This window comes from Dipteris shenzhenensis, chromosome 23 (assembly GCF_047967505.1).
Source record: "Dipteris shenzhenensis isolate YYH24624 ecotype China chromosome 23, Dip_SZ_1.0, whole genome shotgun sequence".
Classification (NCBI taxonomy): Eukaryota; Viridiplantae; Streptophyta; class Polypodiopsida; order Gleicheniales; family Dipteridaceae; genus Dipteris; species Dipteris shenzhenensis.
The window spans coordinates 49,731,600-49,747,401 of record NC_141618.1 but is presented as its reverse complement, the minus strand read 5'-3'; the positions used below and the strand labels follow the sequence as shown (position 1 = coordinate 49,747,401).

The 15,802-nt window shown below is 43.8% G+C and overlaps 1 protein-coding gene across 1 annotated transcript in view; it reads right to left on the bottom strand.

Moving 5' to 3' along the window:
• Positions 1–15,802, bottom strand: part of PA200 (proteasome activating protein 200) — a 178,368-nt gene that overhangs the window by 67,550 nt on the left and 95,016 nt on the right. The window contains exons 14-21 of the mRNA XM_087395003.1: positions 10,599–10,793; positions 10,233–10,382; positions 2,396–2,472; positions 2,044–2,252; positions 1,696–1,912; positions 1,469–1,548; positions 1,259–1,376; positions 918–1,091 (exon numbers count right to left, since the gene is read on the bottom strand). Coding sequence (XP_087251129.1) covers positions 918–1,091; positions 1,259–1,376; positions 1,469–1,548; positions 1,696–1,912; positions 2,044–2,252; positions 2,396–2,472; positions 10,233–10,382; positions 10,599–10,793 — 1,220 coding nt within the window. The remainder of the gene's footprint in view (positions 1–917; positions 1,092–1,258; positions 1,377–1,468; positions 1,549–1,695; positions 1,913–2,043; positions 2,253–2,395; positions 2,473–10,232; positions 10,383–10,598; positions 10,794–15,802) is intronic.

Here is a 15,802-nt window from a genome sequence, read left to right as displayed (position 1 = left end):
GCGGAGGAAGGAGGAGGAGAAGGAAAAAAAGGGAGGGGGGCAGCGCAGCACAGGGGGGGTGAGAGGAAGGGGGAAGGGAAGGTGTGGCAGCGCCGCACGAGAGGGGGTGGGGAGGAGAGGTGAGGAAGGGAGGGAAGGGGAGGGGAGCAGCGTAGCACCATGGCGGGGAGGGGCATGAGGGGGCGGGGGGATGGTAGCGCTACGCGAGGGAGGGGAGGCGGGTGGGGGAGCTGAGTGCGGAGAGGGGAGGAACAGAGAGGAGAGGGGAGGAGTGGAGCGGGGGAGGGGGAGCGACGGGCGGAGAGGGGAGGGGTGGAGCGGGGAAGGGGGGGGCGCGAGCGAAGCGTGGAGAGGAGGGAGGAGCGGAGCGACGGGTGGAGGAGGAGGAGAGGGGGGCGGAGGGCCGCGCGGGAGGCAGCAGTGAGGGAGGAGGAGGAGGGGAGGGCCGCGCAGCGCGAGGGGGAGGTAGATGGGAGCCGAGGAGGGGGAGGAGTTCGCAGGAGCTTACGAAGAAGCCTCGTGTTGGTATGATAGTCACCCTTGAAACCAAATATTGCTACCGCGAAATTACTTTGATGGCTTACTTCAATGAAGTTTCTTTGGATAAAGCCTTTCATAGGCTAGGTTGAGAGAGGGCTTTCAATGTCACCCCCTATTAAGTAAAAGTTGTAAGAATGATCATAAAGGAATTTTCATAGAGAAGTCTACTCTACATGTGGGTTTCTTCAAAATCCATCCCATTATGTTGCTCACCATTCGCAAAGATTCATGTAAATATTTGTGTATAAAATAGGCATTGCTATAATACTTTGCATATTTCAAATTCCTCCCTTTTAGAGTGCTTTTCCTCAAACATAGATGAAAAATGGAAGGTCCCCTAAATTTCCCATGCTCCAGCAAGGATGGATGTAACTTACGTTCGTACCACGTCATAGTTATGAAGAGCAAGCTTTATGAGGTCCATAGCGAGAACTGTAACATGATGTGGAATAGAAAGCCCCTCAGCTTCAACGCGGTACCAATTATATCGAAATTGAGAAGCACGCCATGTATTGTGAAGATGTGACAATTCAATAACCAGCCACTTTGGTCTACAAAGCACCATATCCAATACCCTTTAGAGGCACTACTTGTGCAAAAAATGAATTAGACAGGAGGACATTTATTTGAAATTGGTTAAAGTAAACATTCATGCTGCTTCCAAACCCCATCCCATTTAAAAAAAGATTGGAGGATATGCACACGATATACATCTCACCTCCGTTGCCCAAGAACATGATGGTCTGTTATATAATTTGTCGCAGGCTCCACAAGACTCTTTATTTCAGCATTACTTGTATCCTTTGCACTTGACCACTCAGAAAACTCTATAGACCCTGTGTATATTGCATCAAGGTTTAACATAGGTCTTTGAACCTGGATACCAACTTAGAATTATTGAGGCTTGGAGTTAATCTAGTAATGTTACCAGAATTTCCAGTGACAGCTAGGCAGTGTGCAAGCAGTAACAGAAGAACACTGTCATCAGCCCTCTTTTTCAAAAGGTACCTGCAAATACAAATACAGAAATAAAATTTCTCTCAACCTGCCCATTTGCATACTGATGTTGAAAAGTTCAGGAAAATGGAAAACAAAAGGAAACGCAAACTGCTATACAATCAACATGCCGTTTTGAAAAGGGATACACAAACTTACTCGCAAGCTAAGTGCAAAGTGTTCGCAGCGTCTTCCCTCAGCTCAGTAGAACCCACACAAACCCCAGCTGCTCCGGCAATAAATGATGCTTGCATTGGCAAGTTACCATCTAGAGAACTTGTCTTTGAAGCTCCAAAATAAGGCAAGCATGACCGTACACCACCTAAACAGGCATCTATTTGTAGGAGAATAACTCGTAAATGGTCTTTCACCTGTGCTGGAGGTCCATGAATGGAAACCATAAAAGTCAGTGTGGACAGCTGAAACACTGAATTTGGGATAGAACAGGCTGCCTCGAGGTGGGTGAAACATTAATTACAGAGCTCCCATTCAGAATAAAGAACTTACTTGAAGATTCTGCATTTTCACTTTGACAAATACTCCTTAGATCAGCAAGTGCACCCTTCAGATGCAAGTCCAAGAGCTCATTTGCAAATTCCACTTCACCAAAGCTCGGTGAGTGCCATGTTGGTCCACCTTTACCATCAAGAGTGAACTCACCTTTTGTGCTTACCCAATCCTCTATGCCATCCAATCCAGGATAATCGAGGTGTAACCTGGAAAACAAACCAACATTTTCACCTTAAAAATATTATCGATATACTGTTTTCCACAAGTATATTACCTGTTTTCTATGAACCAGCCTATTGCATAAAGGAAGCATCTAAGCTCTAGTTCCCAATATGAAAAGATGTATTACTTGTATTGATCGAGTGGATAAAACAGTACGGCACTTCCAAGTAAAAAACTCAACAAATGCCCCCCTGCCTCATTAACCTGTCAGGTCACCATAAGAAAATGTAAAAATGATAGCATACTCCAAGCAAATCAGTGTAAGAGAGTAGTATGTGACCACAGAGTTTCATTATCACGCCATCATTCAGCACATACATCCCCAAAGATGCAACAAAAGATTCTCAACAAGCAATGCCAAGACTCATTATGCTCGACACATAACTCTCACATCCAATATTGGCTGGATTCTCATCTCCCCTTTATAAATTCGACACTGGCAAAGGAAAGTGCATGCCCAGGAGAGGTAATCAATTACAGCTTTGTATAACTCAACAGAAATTTTTTCAGACTTGCCAGAAAGCAGTTCGGGGAAATATTGAAAGCTTTGTGGCTATATGACAAGAGAAGGTAGTATATTCTGGACAGCAATATTTAGCAAAAAGAATTATGGATCTTTGTTTAAGTGTTGTAGCATCGAATCCGCTTCATGCATCTTAAGGCCATCAAATTGTCTCTGCCTCATTTTCGGCTTGAAACATGCTCTCTAAAATGTCCAATGCTTGCTTTGATGTTTAAGCTGACCAAAATTTGAGAATTAATAAAGCTCTTCACTGACAAAGCGATTGCTGACATAGCTTGAGCATCTCTAGCATCCCATCTTTGCTGATCCAGAATGGGTATAACAGGTGCAATTTGTTAAAAACGAAGAGGTCAAAAAGCATATGCTCGTACGTCTATTGCGAAAATATCGAACGTTACAAAGTACAATCCAAAATGACGTTATGTACCTCTAACATGCCAACCTAACCCTGGGGAAAAAGTATCCTAAGTACGGGTAAAATGTACACACGTGGTGTTCACACCACACTGCTCAATGTCGAACAACTGATACTTGGATCTTTGGTCATGAACATGCTGCTGCTCTTGGTATGCAACCAAAAGTCTCTCACATAGGATGATTATGTTCCTCTCTCTGAAGGACACCCAGTCTGTGCCTCAATGCTCTCAATGCCTCCTGAGCTTAAATTTCAACAAAAATGCACCATATTTACGAAGAGGTACACGCGCTATGCAATCTACCAATTTTATAATTCGACTTAATATCGATACATCACAAACTCCTGACACTATGCTTATTAATCGGTACAAAATTAGTCCAGACTTTGACTATTACAGACTAAGGACATAGATACAAAAGCAGTATGAGCTCAGCTTTCTCAAGTGAAATGTAAGTGAACATAGAATACAAAAGTCTGAAATCCAAATCCTTATAGCCATGACACTAGTCACAGTAGACTTCAATGTTCAAGAAGATTTGGTGAATATGACTGCCAGAGCCCCGTACATGATAGCAAATAAGAGTGAAGGCTATACTACGATTATTGAATACAAAATTAGATGGTGCATTCTGCCATCCACCCTTGATAAAACGACGGTAATCCAATCAGGGATGTAACAAGAAACTAATTATTCTATCACACCTATGCGGTTAAGTTTGCAGAAGTCAAGTCCTTCCAGCTCCTATATACAATTGTCCATATATGCTGGCGATATTTCTAAATCATGCACTGCTTTCCATTTAAATTATGCACAATACTGAAAAATAGCGTAGTTAAAAATGAATTCTCTTATCAAGTCAAGATGCGTAGGAAGCACTTCGGTATATTAGAGCATATGGCACTACTACCATAAGCCTTTTTTTTCCGAAAGAAAGAACTTTCTAATAATGCTTGAAAAACCAATCATACAAATCAGCAATCCAAAAGGCGCTGATCCTGGGCAAAGGGGAACAACTGGCTACCAAACAAAAAATCCAGCCGGTTTCCAAAGAACCAGCTCACTGCCTAGGGAATCTTTGGAATAGGGGCTAACAACCATGGTCGAGGTCCATACATATTAAGATGAGGCCTTAGGCCATGAAAACGGTAATCAACACCTTGATACTAGTCCTTTGCCACAGACATGGCAAGCTAGATGGTTCTCTCTCTGCATCTTGATAGTGGTCCTTGGCCATAGACATTATACAATTGGCAAGCTAGATGGTAATCAACACCTTGATAGTGGAACTTGGCCATAGATTGGCATGATTGGCATGGACTTACAAGCTAGGTTCAGCCATGGATTGGCATGATTGGCATTGACTTACAAGCTAGGTTAGAGCATGGATCTAACCCTGTCATGTATGCAGCACCTTTCTGGGGGTGCGATCTTCCGAGGACAGATTGGAGGAGCTTCGAGCGGCTACAGGTGAAGATGGGATCCCGGATGATCCGATGTAAGCCCTCAGTTCCACATGAGATAGTACAGGCAGAGTTCGCCATGACACCTCTCCAGGTTGATGCCATCTTTCAGACAGTGACTTTCATCCACAGAGTGTGGGACTTACCCCATTTGAGACTTCCGAGGTTGGCCCTAGAGTCATCCAGACGACTCGCAGAGAGTGGGGCAGACACATGGTATGCACGCATATCTGCATGGCTTGCCAGGCACCGTATCCAGATGGATAGGCTTCCCCCCTTTCAGTACAGCATGGATGCACCTCCTGAGTTGATCCCGTGAGATGAGATTGACCGTATTATACGGTTAGGCCTCCTCCAGCTCCCCACATCCCGGACCTGGGGGGAGGACTAGGAACTCCCCACCAAGACCCAGTTCTATCGTGACCACTTCCTGAGAGTATCAGAGGAGGGATTCATTATCAGACCCCCAAAGTACAATTCAATGTTCTAGAAGATTTGGTGAGCATGACTGCCAAAGCCCCATACATGATAGCAAAACAGAGTGAAGGCTATATTAGGATTATTGAATACAAAAGTAGATGGTGCATTCTGCCATCCACCCTTGATTAAACGATGGTAATCCAATCAGGGACGTAACAAGAAACTCATTTATTCTATCACGCCTATGTGGTTAAGTTTGCAGGAGTCGGTCTTTCCAGCTCCTCTATAATTGTACAATTGTACATATTAGCTGGCGATATTTCTAAATCATGTACTGCTTTCCATTTAAATTATGCACAATACTGAAAAATAGCGTAGCTAAAAATGAATTCTCTTATCAAGTCAAGATGGGTAGGGAGCACTCCGCTATGTTAGCTGAGCATACGGCGCTATTAATGAGCCTTTTTTCCTCCATTTCTATTAATGCTTGAAAACCTAATCATACAAATCAGCCGTCCAAAAGGCGATGATCCTCGGGAAAAGGGGAACAATTGGCTGCCAGAAAGAGAACCAACTCACTACCTTGGGAATCTCTAGAATAGAGGCTAACAACCATGGTAGAGGTCCATACATATTAATATGAGGCCTTAGGCCATGGAAACAGTAATCAACACCTTGATACTAGTCCTTCGCCACAGACATGGCAAGGTAGATGGTTCTCTCTCTCTGCATCTTGATAGTGGTCCTTGGCCGTAGACATTATACAATTGACAAGCATTTTGGGTGGGAGAGTAGCACCAATTTGGCTGGGATACGCTCCCTCTCGACTCAAATCTGCCTGCTTGCTGGCAGATTGCATGATATTCTCAGATTTGCATGTTATTTTGTCACATTTGCACTTATTACAGTGACATTTGGCTGCTTTGATCTGATATTTAGGGATTTTCAGTGACATTGGCAAGAAATTGCAGCAGATTTGCAAAATTTCAGTAAAATTTGGGGCTTTTCCGCATTTGCCCTCTTTTTGGCATATTTGCCCTCTCAAAATTTGGGGCTTTTGCCAGATTTGTTGATATTTGCAGTGATATTTGCTTGGGACAGCAAAATTTGGCTTCTATTTGCATTTGCCCTTTGATTTGGGCTATTTGACCTTTGCAATTTGTGGCATTCAGCAACATTTCGGACAGATTCAGCTCAGACATGCATTGGACAGCTTTGCAGGCATTTGCTCTTTGTTTTGGGCTGGTCATTTGTAGGACAACTCTTTTGCAAGGGGGTCCTTTGATTGGACTGATATTTTTTGCAGGTCACTCTTTGGGGACAGCTCGTGCATTTCTCTCAGTCTTTGAGCAACCTACTTGGCATTTCCAGTTGCAGAGCATTTGCTGTCATTGTTTGGTTAGCATTTGTAGATTCGCAGTCCACTTTGGAGCAGCCACCTCATTGCATTGTAACCTTGAGGCTGACATTTGCAGGGCACTCTTTTTCTTTGGGGATTTTTATTTGCAATGGCTCACCATCAATCTCTTGGAGTGCTTGCCCATGAAGACAAGCTTGATGGTACTATCCCATGTGGTCGTACTTGGTGCGCCACCTCTTGGTATCCCACATTTTTTGGGGTATTGTCAATGGATCAGAGACTAGGCCTGTCTCTTCATCACAAGCACCTATTGCCACTGCAGCCACGTCTGCTTCATCTACCACCACTCCCTCAGTGCCTATCACAGACCCTCCAACACCAAGATTAAGGATTTTAGAGAGCAGCTCATCACTGTTGATGAGAATGTGCCTAATTCACAGGTAGTGTCTACGACACTTGATGATCTATAGTTTCTATAGACTAACCAATTCTCCATCGCAAAACTTCCTATGGCCAAGGTTTACCTACCTCAATAACACATTTGAGTGAGAATATTTTTGCTGCTGACCAGTTTGTTGAGTCAGGTTATGGAGTAGGTTACTACAAAGATATTTCAGCGACATGATATTTAGAAGAGGATCCTGAGCATAAGAGTTGAGATGATCAGTTAACTAGCTCAGGAAGACTGTTTTTCATATGAGATAGCGAAGAGGCACTGCAGAAGTACTTCTACATTTTGAATATTCAGCATCAAGAGGAACTAGATCTTGAAGATGAGATTTAAATTCTAGTTCAGAAGAGATCCTGTACTATCAAGAGAAGAGTATTTGCAGATTATGAAGAGGCGATGCAAATGCAGAGGTAAAAGAGAATAAGTGTACGCAAGAGAAAGAGACAAGAGAGGATCCAAACGACCATTCAAGCAAGAGGGAGTGTCATGAAAAGAGAAATCACTAATTTGTGATTAGTAAATATTAGAACATTATTATATATTATACGCCAATTTAATGGTGTAACATACATTTGTATTTATGACGGGCACCGAGTAGATAGGACTAGACGAGTTAGTGCCACTACTTCAGGCGGCACCAAAGCTGGACATCTAACATTTATTTTATTAATAAAGATGTGCACCCACGTGTCTAGGTCCTAGGGCCAATAGGAAAGGGGAGGGTGCATTAGAGTGCATTGAACGGTAGATGCATGGGTCATAGGCTAAAGGTAGGTCTAAATGGGAAGATGGAACTTGAGTGATATTAAGGGACATTAATGAAAGGGTATCACCCTTCATTGTGACTCTCACATAGCATTCTCTATCCACCTTGCATTCATCCGCCATCTCTCTTCCACCTTGCATGTAGGTCAAAAAGAGAAACAAGTACTCTCACGAGGGCGCTCTTCCCTCATTGGAGGGCCAGTTAGCATTGAGATTCCACATGCATTGCACACATTGGCATTCTTGAGAAATCCGGTTCTCACATGCTCTCTGAATGATGTTCCTGTCTCACCTTTTAGAGTTGTGCATGCCTCTGCGGATTCATCTTGGGAGATATTGGCAAGTATTGCAGCATGGCCTATTTGGAGAGCCAGATGCACAGAGGCATTGGATGGATCCTTGGTTCACCCTTCTCACACTTTGGCCAGTATATCGACAAACACACCATCTGGGCCTACCATGCAGGGATCCTCCCAAGCAGCTTCTACTAGGAGGGCTACATTTTATAGAGAATGGAGGGGCTCCCCCTTGTTCTCTCAGTCTACTGCAGGGTTGAGATGGCACTTTCAGCCTCAACCTTGGTTGTTTTCCACCTCTTTCTGAGGACTGTTTTTCTCATGCATTGCATGATATATTTCCGCTTTGAGCTTGCTCTTGCGGGTTTTGTTCATACTTAACGGAAGTCCTTTTTTTTTAAAAGGCTTCAGAACTTCTTGCTTCAAAAGAATTTTAAATTGTTGCATTTCAAAACAGACAGCGGAAAACCCCGAGTCTCCCACAAGATTATGTCAGTGTATTAATTTGTTAGAAAAAAGACCTCTCATACAGAGGGTATCCCGCAGCGGAAGACTAATAATTAGCCCAGGAATTACACATGGAAGTGCTTCACTATGGAATCAATGCTCCATCAAGTGTGTGTACTTCACAACATTCATGTATATGAGCAGACTAGCAAATAGATTGTGCTCAGAAGAAAATATAGAAGCAACACTTCATATTTGTGTCCGTCCACAAATTGGACAAGATACAATACCAGAAGGTTCTCCCCCTAAATGCCTAGCACCTCTAGATCTCTGAGCCCGCGTGCTCCACTGAGCGTATGCAGACTCTCTGTCCAAAGGATCCCTAGGTGGGCACCTCCTTCACCTCAATAGCAATTGACCTAACAACGGGCTTGACGGCTCCTACACCAGTTGTGTCCTTCGCGCAGCACAGCAACGACCCAATCAGCCTCTCCCTGGCCAACTTTGCTGTCACAAAACCGCCCCCTCTCAGGCTCTCAAAACTAGGGCACTTTGGCCCACTCCTCCATGCACGGCCCAGCCCTATGGACTGCCCATCCCCTGCCTTGGTTGGTTGGAGCTACACGGCCCAGCCCTATGGACTGTCCATCCCCTGCCTTGGTTGGCTAGCTCCAACCAACCCTAACTAAGCAAACCTGATGGTCGACTCAATTGCTGCCTGCCCACGCCATCTTTTAGGGCTTGTTGCAGGCCATCAGCCTGCCCACAGCCCCCACCATCATTGTGCCATCTACCAGGGCCCTGTTGCAGGCCGTGCACCTGCCCATAGTCCCTCCATGCAGGCGCCTTGTCACCCGGGATATTCCGCCTTGCTGTGCTGCTCCAAATCTGACTGTGCCAGACCAGATCCATTCCACAATTGCATCGCCATCTGCACTGTCCATCAGCTTCATTTGATGCAGCCACCTTGACTCCAGGTATGTTCCCAGAAGTACTGCCCACATAACAGCCTTGCCGCTGTCCATGTGGCAGCCCCTTGTGGACCCTTTTCTTTGTCTGATCACTGGCCTCACGGTAGCCATGATGCTGCCCACATGGCCATCTCTCAAAACCCAGGTTCACCCCCCAAATGCTCTCCTCATATGGGGGCTTACAACGGGGACGTGACCTATCCATTTCCAACTAATTTTATATTTAACATTTGTATTTTTGTATTTGTGAAGTCAAAACTTGCAGATTTTATGCTGTGCAATATTAGACGAGAAGATAATCGGGTGGCCCAAATCCCCAATCCTATTTATGAGTTTAGCATACCAAAATATTTTTAGCCCATCCTTTCATCCGTTTGCAAATGGGACCAAATAATCTCTAGCCCCATTGTCTTCATATTTAGCAACTCCCATCATCCTTTACAGCTACCTTTAGCCATAAGTATTGGTATGAGCAAACCTTACAGTTAGCAGAATGCAACAGGCCAACCTTGACTTCATGCATATGCAGTGGGTCTCCTCAGAATTGAAGATTTTCTCTTGGAATGTGGTGTAATATCAACACAAACTAGACAAGAGATCACATGCACGAAGCACTCCAAAGAGTTCATTTTGATGACTGCCACTTTGCCCATTGTACCCATGTGATGCAGATCTATCATAAGGACCTCCTTTAATAAAGAATCGAGTGGACACCAGAATATGGCAAAAATAAGTTAAGACTAAGTAAATAACTCGACCAGGCAACGTTCAACCATTGCGTTTGAGGTCAAAATATAAACATGTGCTCTGGCTTCTGAGCCACAAGAAGGAACATTAAAGGGGGAAATGTACCTTGGAAGATGATGCATCAAAACTAGCTGCAATGACTTTCTTTAGTAGATCCTTGCATTGAAGGACTGACTCTCCACCATGCATGAGACCCATTGACAGAACATCCAGCTGATATACAATAGATGTCTCTAATGCTGATGAAACCGTTGGCTGCCAAAAATCAGTATGTAAGACTGTTGAAAATAGGCATCAAGAACAGCCCAAACAGGACTTTATGTAGAAGTAGGTCATAAACAACACTCACATTGCTATATACCTAGATGAATCCAAGAACATTCCCAAACTCATCCTCTTAAAACACAACATAGTGCAGTTTCAATCTCACGATAGTCACTCATAAGATTGAAAACCATAAACAACACTCACATTGCTATTTCCACAAGAGCCTCTGCGAGGACAATCGTCAAGAGACGACAGCACTGAGCTTATTAGAGGTCCCATTAATTGAGGGATTGCCTCTTGGGGGCATGCATACACTACTGCAGAGCACAGCAATCCCACTTCCGCAACAGCACCAGGAAGAGTATGGTTGTGGAGGAACTTTCCAACCTTTTTTAAAGCCTGCAAGGTCAAAACGCATCAAAGTAGAGTTCAGTAAAATCATCCACCAATGTCCTCTCTTCTCCCGAAATGCAATCTTTATAAGCAGGACCTGATAGCCAGTTATAAATTCAGACCCTCTGCAGCTATAGATTTTGTAGCTTACGCATATCCCCATTCACAGAATGTCAGATGTTGTCATTGTATCCATTAAGGGTAAGGGGTAAAGAAACGCAACATAAAGTGCATATTGTTCCGAGTAGAAAAGAATGGTTAGGTTCATCATAGTGACAAGAATATCTACACAACTGACGTCATGGTAAGACATAATCAGGGGAGTAAAAGAGAATATGCATACACGTACAAATATCTGTCCCACAAGACTCAGGTGTATCCAGAAGGGACCTTGTTATTTGAAAATATGAATAGAGAGACAGGACATTTAATCTTTGGGAAGAATATGTATTGCAATACGCTAGCAGCAGGTGAGCAATACACCTTCCCTAGAATGCACTCTGTAATCCTACATTTGAAAGAACTTTCACAAGATTATGGTGACTTCCTCTAGGAAACAGATACCTGCAAAGCATTTGTCACTTACCTACTAGGAATTATCAGATTCAGGAAAAGCATTTGACACTTACCTACTAGGAATTATCAGATTCAGCAAAGCATTCGACACTTACTAGGAATTATCAGATTCAACAAAAGCAGCCTGCAGACCACACATGAATGAACAATCACAGAATAAAAGACAAAAGCCTCTTAACTTACTTTCTGTTACATTTAAACCCGCTTAATGTACGTCATCCAATTCCTGTGTAATGTGGGTTATTTACATTTTGAAATTTTCTTATTTTTCCACCCGGGGCCGGGAAGGGGGGGGGGGGGGGGGGGTTCTAGAAAAAGAACTTTTATTAAGAATGACCAAAATACGTGAAGTCACAATAAAATCCTATGAAAATCCTCAAAATACATCAACTAGACATAAAGTCAAGCTTGGAGAGTGGGCATGCCATGAAGGCCTTGTGGCTGTGAGTGTGAAGAATAAACCTTGATCCCACTCTCTAATGAAATGCCATTCTCATGGCCACTGTTGCATGTGAAGAACCCTGGACTCTGCTCCAAGTGGCCATGAGGGTATGCATGATATCTTGCCTGATCACCGCGAGTGACTGGAAGGCAAAGGCTTGGGTCCCATCTTGATGTTAGAATTATTGATAAATTCTAAGCAGTGACCAATGTAAAGTCAATAAGTGGGTTAGGGGCACTTTTCCCTCATTTAGAGGTTTTTCCCCCTAACCACAGTTAGTTCACTAACTACGGTTAGTGAAGGATAAGGTTTGTCACTTAGACAAAACCTTATCCCCCCTTTGTATTGCTTCACTCTATTCTATTGCATATTCGACTTTCAGCTTACGCTCTCTTGCTCCCTACTCTCTCTTTCTTCATTTTCATCATTTGGTATCAGAGCAACTAAAGCTCCCGGACCTGCTCTCACCCACACCCACAAGCTTCAGCTCAAGCGTGAGAAGCTACCTACCTGCGAATCATTCTGCATAGCCATAGTTGGCTGTTCCGTACAATGCAATCATCCGTACACCTAGCGCCAATCTGCTCCCGTCCGTACAAGTGCCGTCGTCCATATTGCGGAGTAGCGCTATCGCCATCCGTAAACTGCTCCAATGAGCAGCCGTACACAACAGTACAGCGTCATATGTGCGTTGTCTTCTAGCCGTACAATCGTACAGACATATAGGTATCTGCGTCATACCACCTGCTTCTCTTGGCCATACAATCGTACAGACGTACGGTGGTCTTGCGCTGTACAACCTGCTTCAACTATCTGTACAACTCTACTGTACAATCGTACGGACACTTCTATCAGTCGTCCGTACAGTTGAGCAGAGCCATCCGTACATGGGCTGTCCATTGCTCATTTGATCCCTCCAAAGCTGATGCACTTTTTACTGCTAATGATGCTCAGTCCTAGTACTTTGATAGTGGTGCTTCCAAGCATGTCACATCTTGCAGACAGTTGTTTCATTCTTTAGCTGATGCACCTCGAGGGGGGACTGTTACATGTGCCAATAATGCTTCATATGCTGTAAAAGGAGTTGGAGATGTACAGCTCACATCCATTTCCAGCCATCCTGTCACTCTGACAAATGTTCTTTTTGTGCCTGGAATTGAAGTCAACTTGATTTCAATTTCAGCAATTGCTACTTCAGGTTTCAGAGTCATTTTTTATGGCTACAGATGCCTAGTATATGATCTTCGTGATGACAATGCCATAGTTCTTACTGGCACTTTGCAAAAAGGACTTTATCACCTTGATCATCATGCAGCTGCACTTTCTACCGAAGCATTGGCTATTTCAGATTCATAGCTTGCTGAAACTCATCTTTGGCATGAGAGAATGGGCTATCTCAATTATAGAGCTCTTGCAAAGCTGCATTCACAGCAGATGGCAAATGATGTACCTCAGACTCACACAGTTTCTAAACATGTGTGTGAGGGTTGTCTTTTGGGTAAGATGCATCGATTTACTTTTCAAAAGAATTGTCCAAAACTCTCACAAAGGAAATTGCAGCTAGTACAAAGTGATGTCTGTGGCCCAATGAGGACAAATGCCATTGGAGGATACAAGTATTTCATGACTCTCATTGATGATTTCACAAGGTATTGCTGGGTATATCCTTTAAAGGCCAAATCTGAAGTTTTCTTATGCTTTCAAAGATGGCTGAATATGGTTGAGAATGAATCAGGATGCAAGCTTGTCACCCTCAACACAAATAGGGGGGGTGAGTATATGTCAAAGGAGTTTGATGCATTTCTTTCCTCACGGGGCATTATTCACTCATGCACTACTCCTTACACTCCTTAGCAGAATCCTGTTTCTGAAAGGAAAAACAGGTCCACAATGGAGATGGCTAGATGCATCCTTAAGGCCAAGTCTTTGCCCAATAAATTTTGGCTTGATGCAGTAATGTGTGCCAACTATGTGCTGAATAGATCACCTACACGGGCATTAGAGACTATTACACCTTATGAAGCATGGAAAGGCAGGAAGCCTTCACTTTCACACATGAAAGTTCTTGGGTCTCTTGCATATATGTTCATGTACCATCTCAGCTGAGACATAAGCTTGATGACAAGGCAATCAAATGCATATTCATTGGTTACAGCCAGCAAAGCAGAGAGTATCGGTTATATCAATCAAATACTGGGAAGATTATTGTCAGTAGAGATGTGATCTTTGCTGAACATTCAGCTTCTCCTCTTGTGGACTGCAAAGCAAAGCCAGATATTGACATGTTTGATGCCTTTGAATCTTGGTTACCTCTACCATCATCTGAAGAGGATTTTGAGCAGCAACATGCACCTCCTGCAGGCCCTCTACAAAGCAATAATCAGCCTCAACCTCATGCTGATTTGCAGGTTTCTCTTCCAGCACAAAATGATCCCATTACTCATGATGCAGTCATTGAAGAAAGAGCTGTTAATAGACAGCAAAGACAAGTTCCCAGATGGCTTCTTGATACATTGAGGGACAGCAAACAAGATCAGCCTTTTGCTGCCCGGACAAGATCAGGGAATAGACAGCATGGTCACTTTCTTGAGTTTGCACTCCTTGCTACAGCTTGCAATGAAGAGCCTTTGTGCCCTAAAGATGCTTTTGACAGCAAAGAGTGGATGGATGCAATGAAAGCTGAGTTACAATCTATTGCCAAAAATGACACTTGGGAATTAGTAGATCTCCCACCTGTCAAGCATGCCATTGGAACGCGATGGATCTACAAATTAAAAAGGAAATCTGATGGCAGCATAGATCGATACAAAGCTCGTCTTGTTGCAAAAGGGTATGCCCAGCAACAAGGCATTGACTTTGAGGAGACGTTTGCTCCCACATCCGGGATTACTACCATTCGATGTGTCATTGCCATTGCAGCCCATCATCATTGGCAAGTGCACCAACTTGACATCAAGACTGCCTTTCTTCATGGGGATCTGCAGGAAGAAGTCTATATCACACAACCTCCTGGTTTTGAGGTTGTTAATTCTGAAAATAAGGTATGCCGGCTTAGAAAAGCCCTTTATGGTTTGAAGCAGGCACCCAGGGCATGGTATGCCAAAATTCATGCACACTTACTATCCCTTGGTTTTCAGAATAGTCCCACAGAACCCACTCTTTATTTCCGTGGGAGTGGATCTGATTTTTTAGTGCTGATTTTATATGTGGATGATATGCTTATCACGGGCCCAGATACTCAGCAAATTGCAGCTTTCAAGGCTGATTTGCAGCAGATTTTTGACATGTCAGACATGGGACAGCTCCATTATTATTTGGGCATTCAGTTTGCTCATGTTGAGGGGGGTATCATGATGTCTCAGTCCAAGTATATTGGACAGCTCCTTGATCGTTTTCAGTTTGAGGATTGCAAGCCAATCTCTACTCCAGTGGACCCTGGCTTCAAATTCTCAGCTCATGATGGGAGCCCACCATGTGATATCACTCTTTATCAGCAGGCTGTTGGATGCCTTATTTATTTATGTCACACCAGACCTGACTTGCAGTATGCAGTATCTCAGCTCAGCAGATTCATGCACATGCCCAGTTCACAGCATTGGCAGGCAGTAAAGAGAGTCTTCAGATATCTCAGAGGCACTCAGGATTTAGCCCTCTTCTATGGTGATCAGGGTTCACTTACCATGCATGCTTACACGGATAGTGACTGGGCAGGATGTTCCGACACCAGAGTGTCACATACTGGCAATTGTTTTTTGCTTGGCAATTCATGTATTTCTTGGCTCAGCAAGAAGCAACCGACAGTTGCCACGTCTAGTTGTGAGGCTGAGTACAGGGCAGCCTTCACCGCTACAGTAGAGTGTGTTTGGCTTCGACAATTACTTACAGATCTTGGTATTTGCCAGACATCCTCCACTATTGTCTACACTGACAGCCAGAGTGCTTTGGCCAGTGAGCGTAACCCAGTGTTTCATGCGCGTACCAAGCATATTGAAGTTCA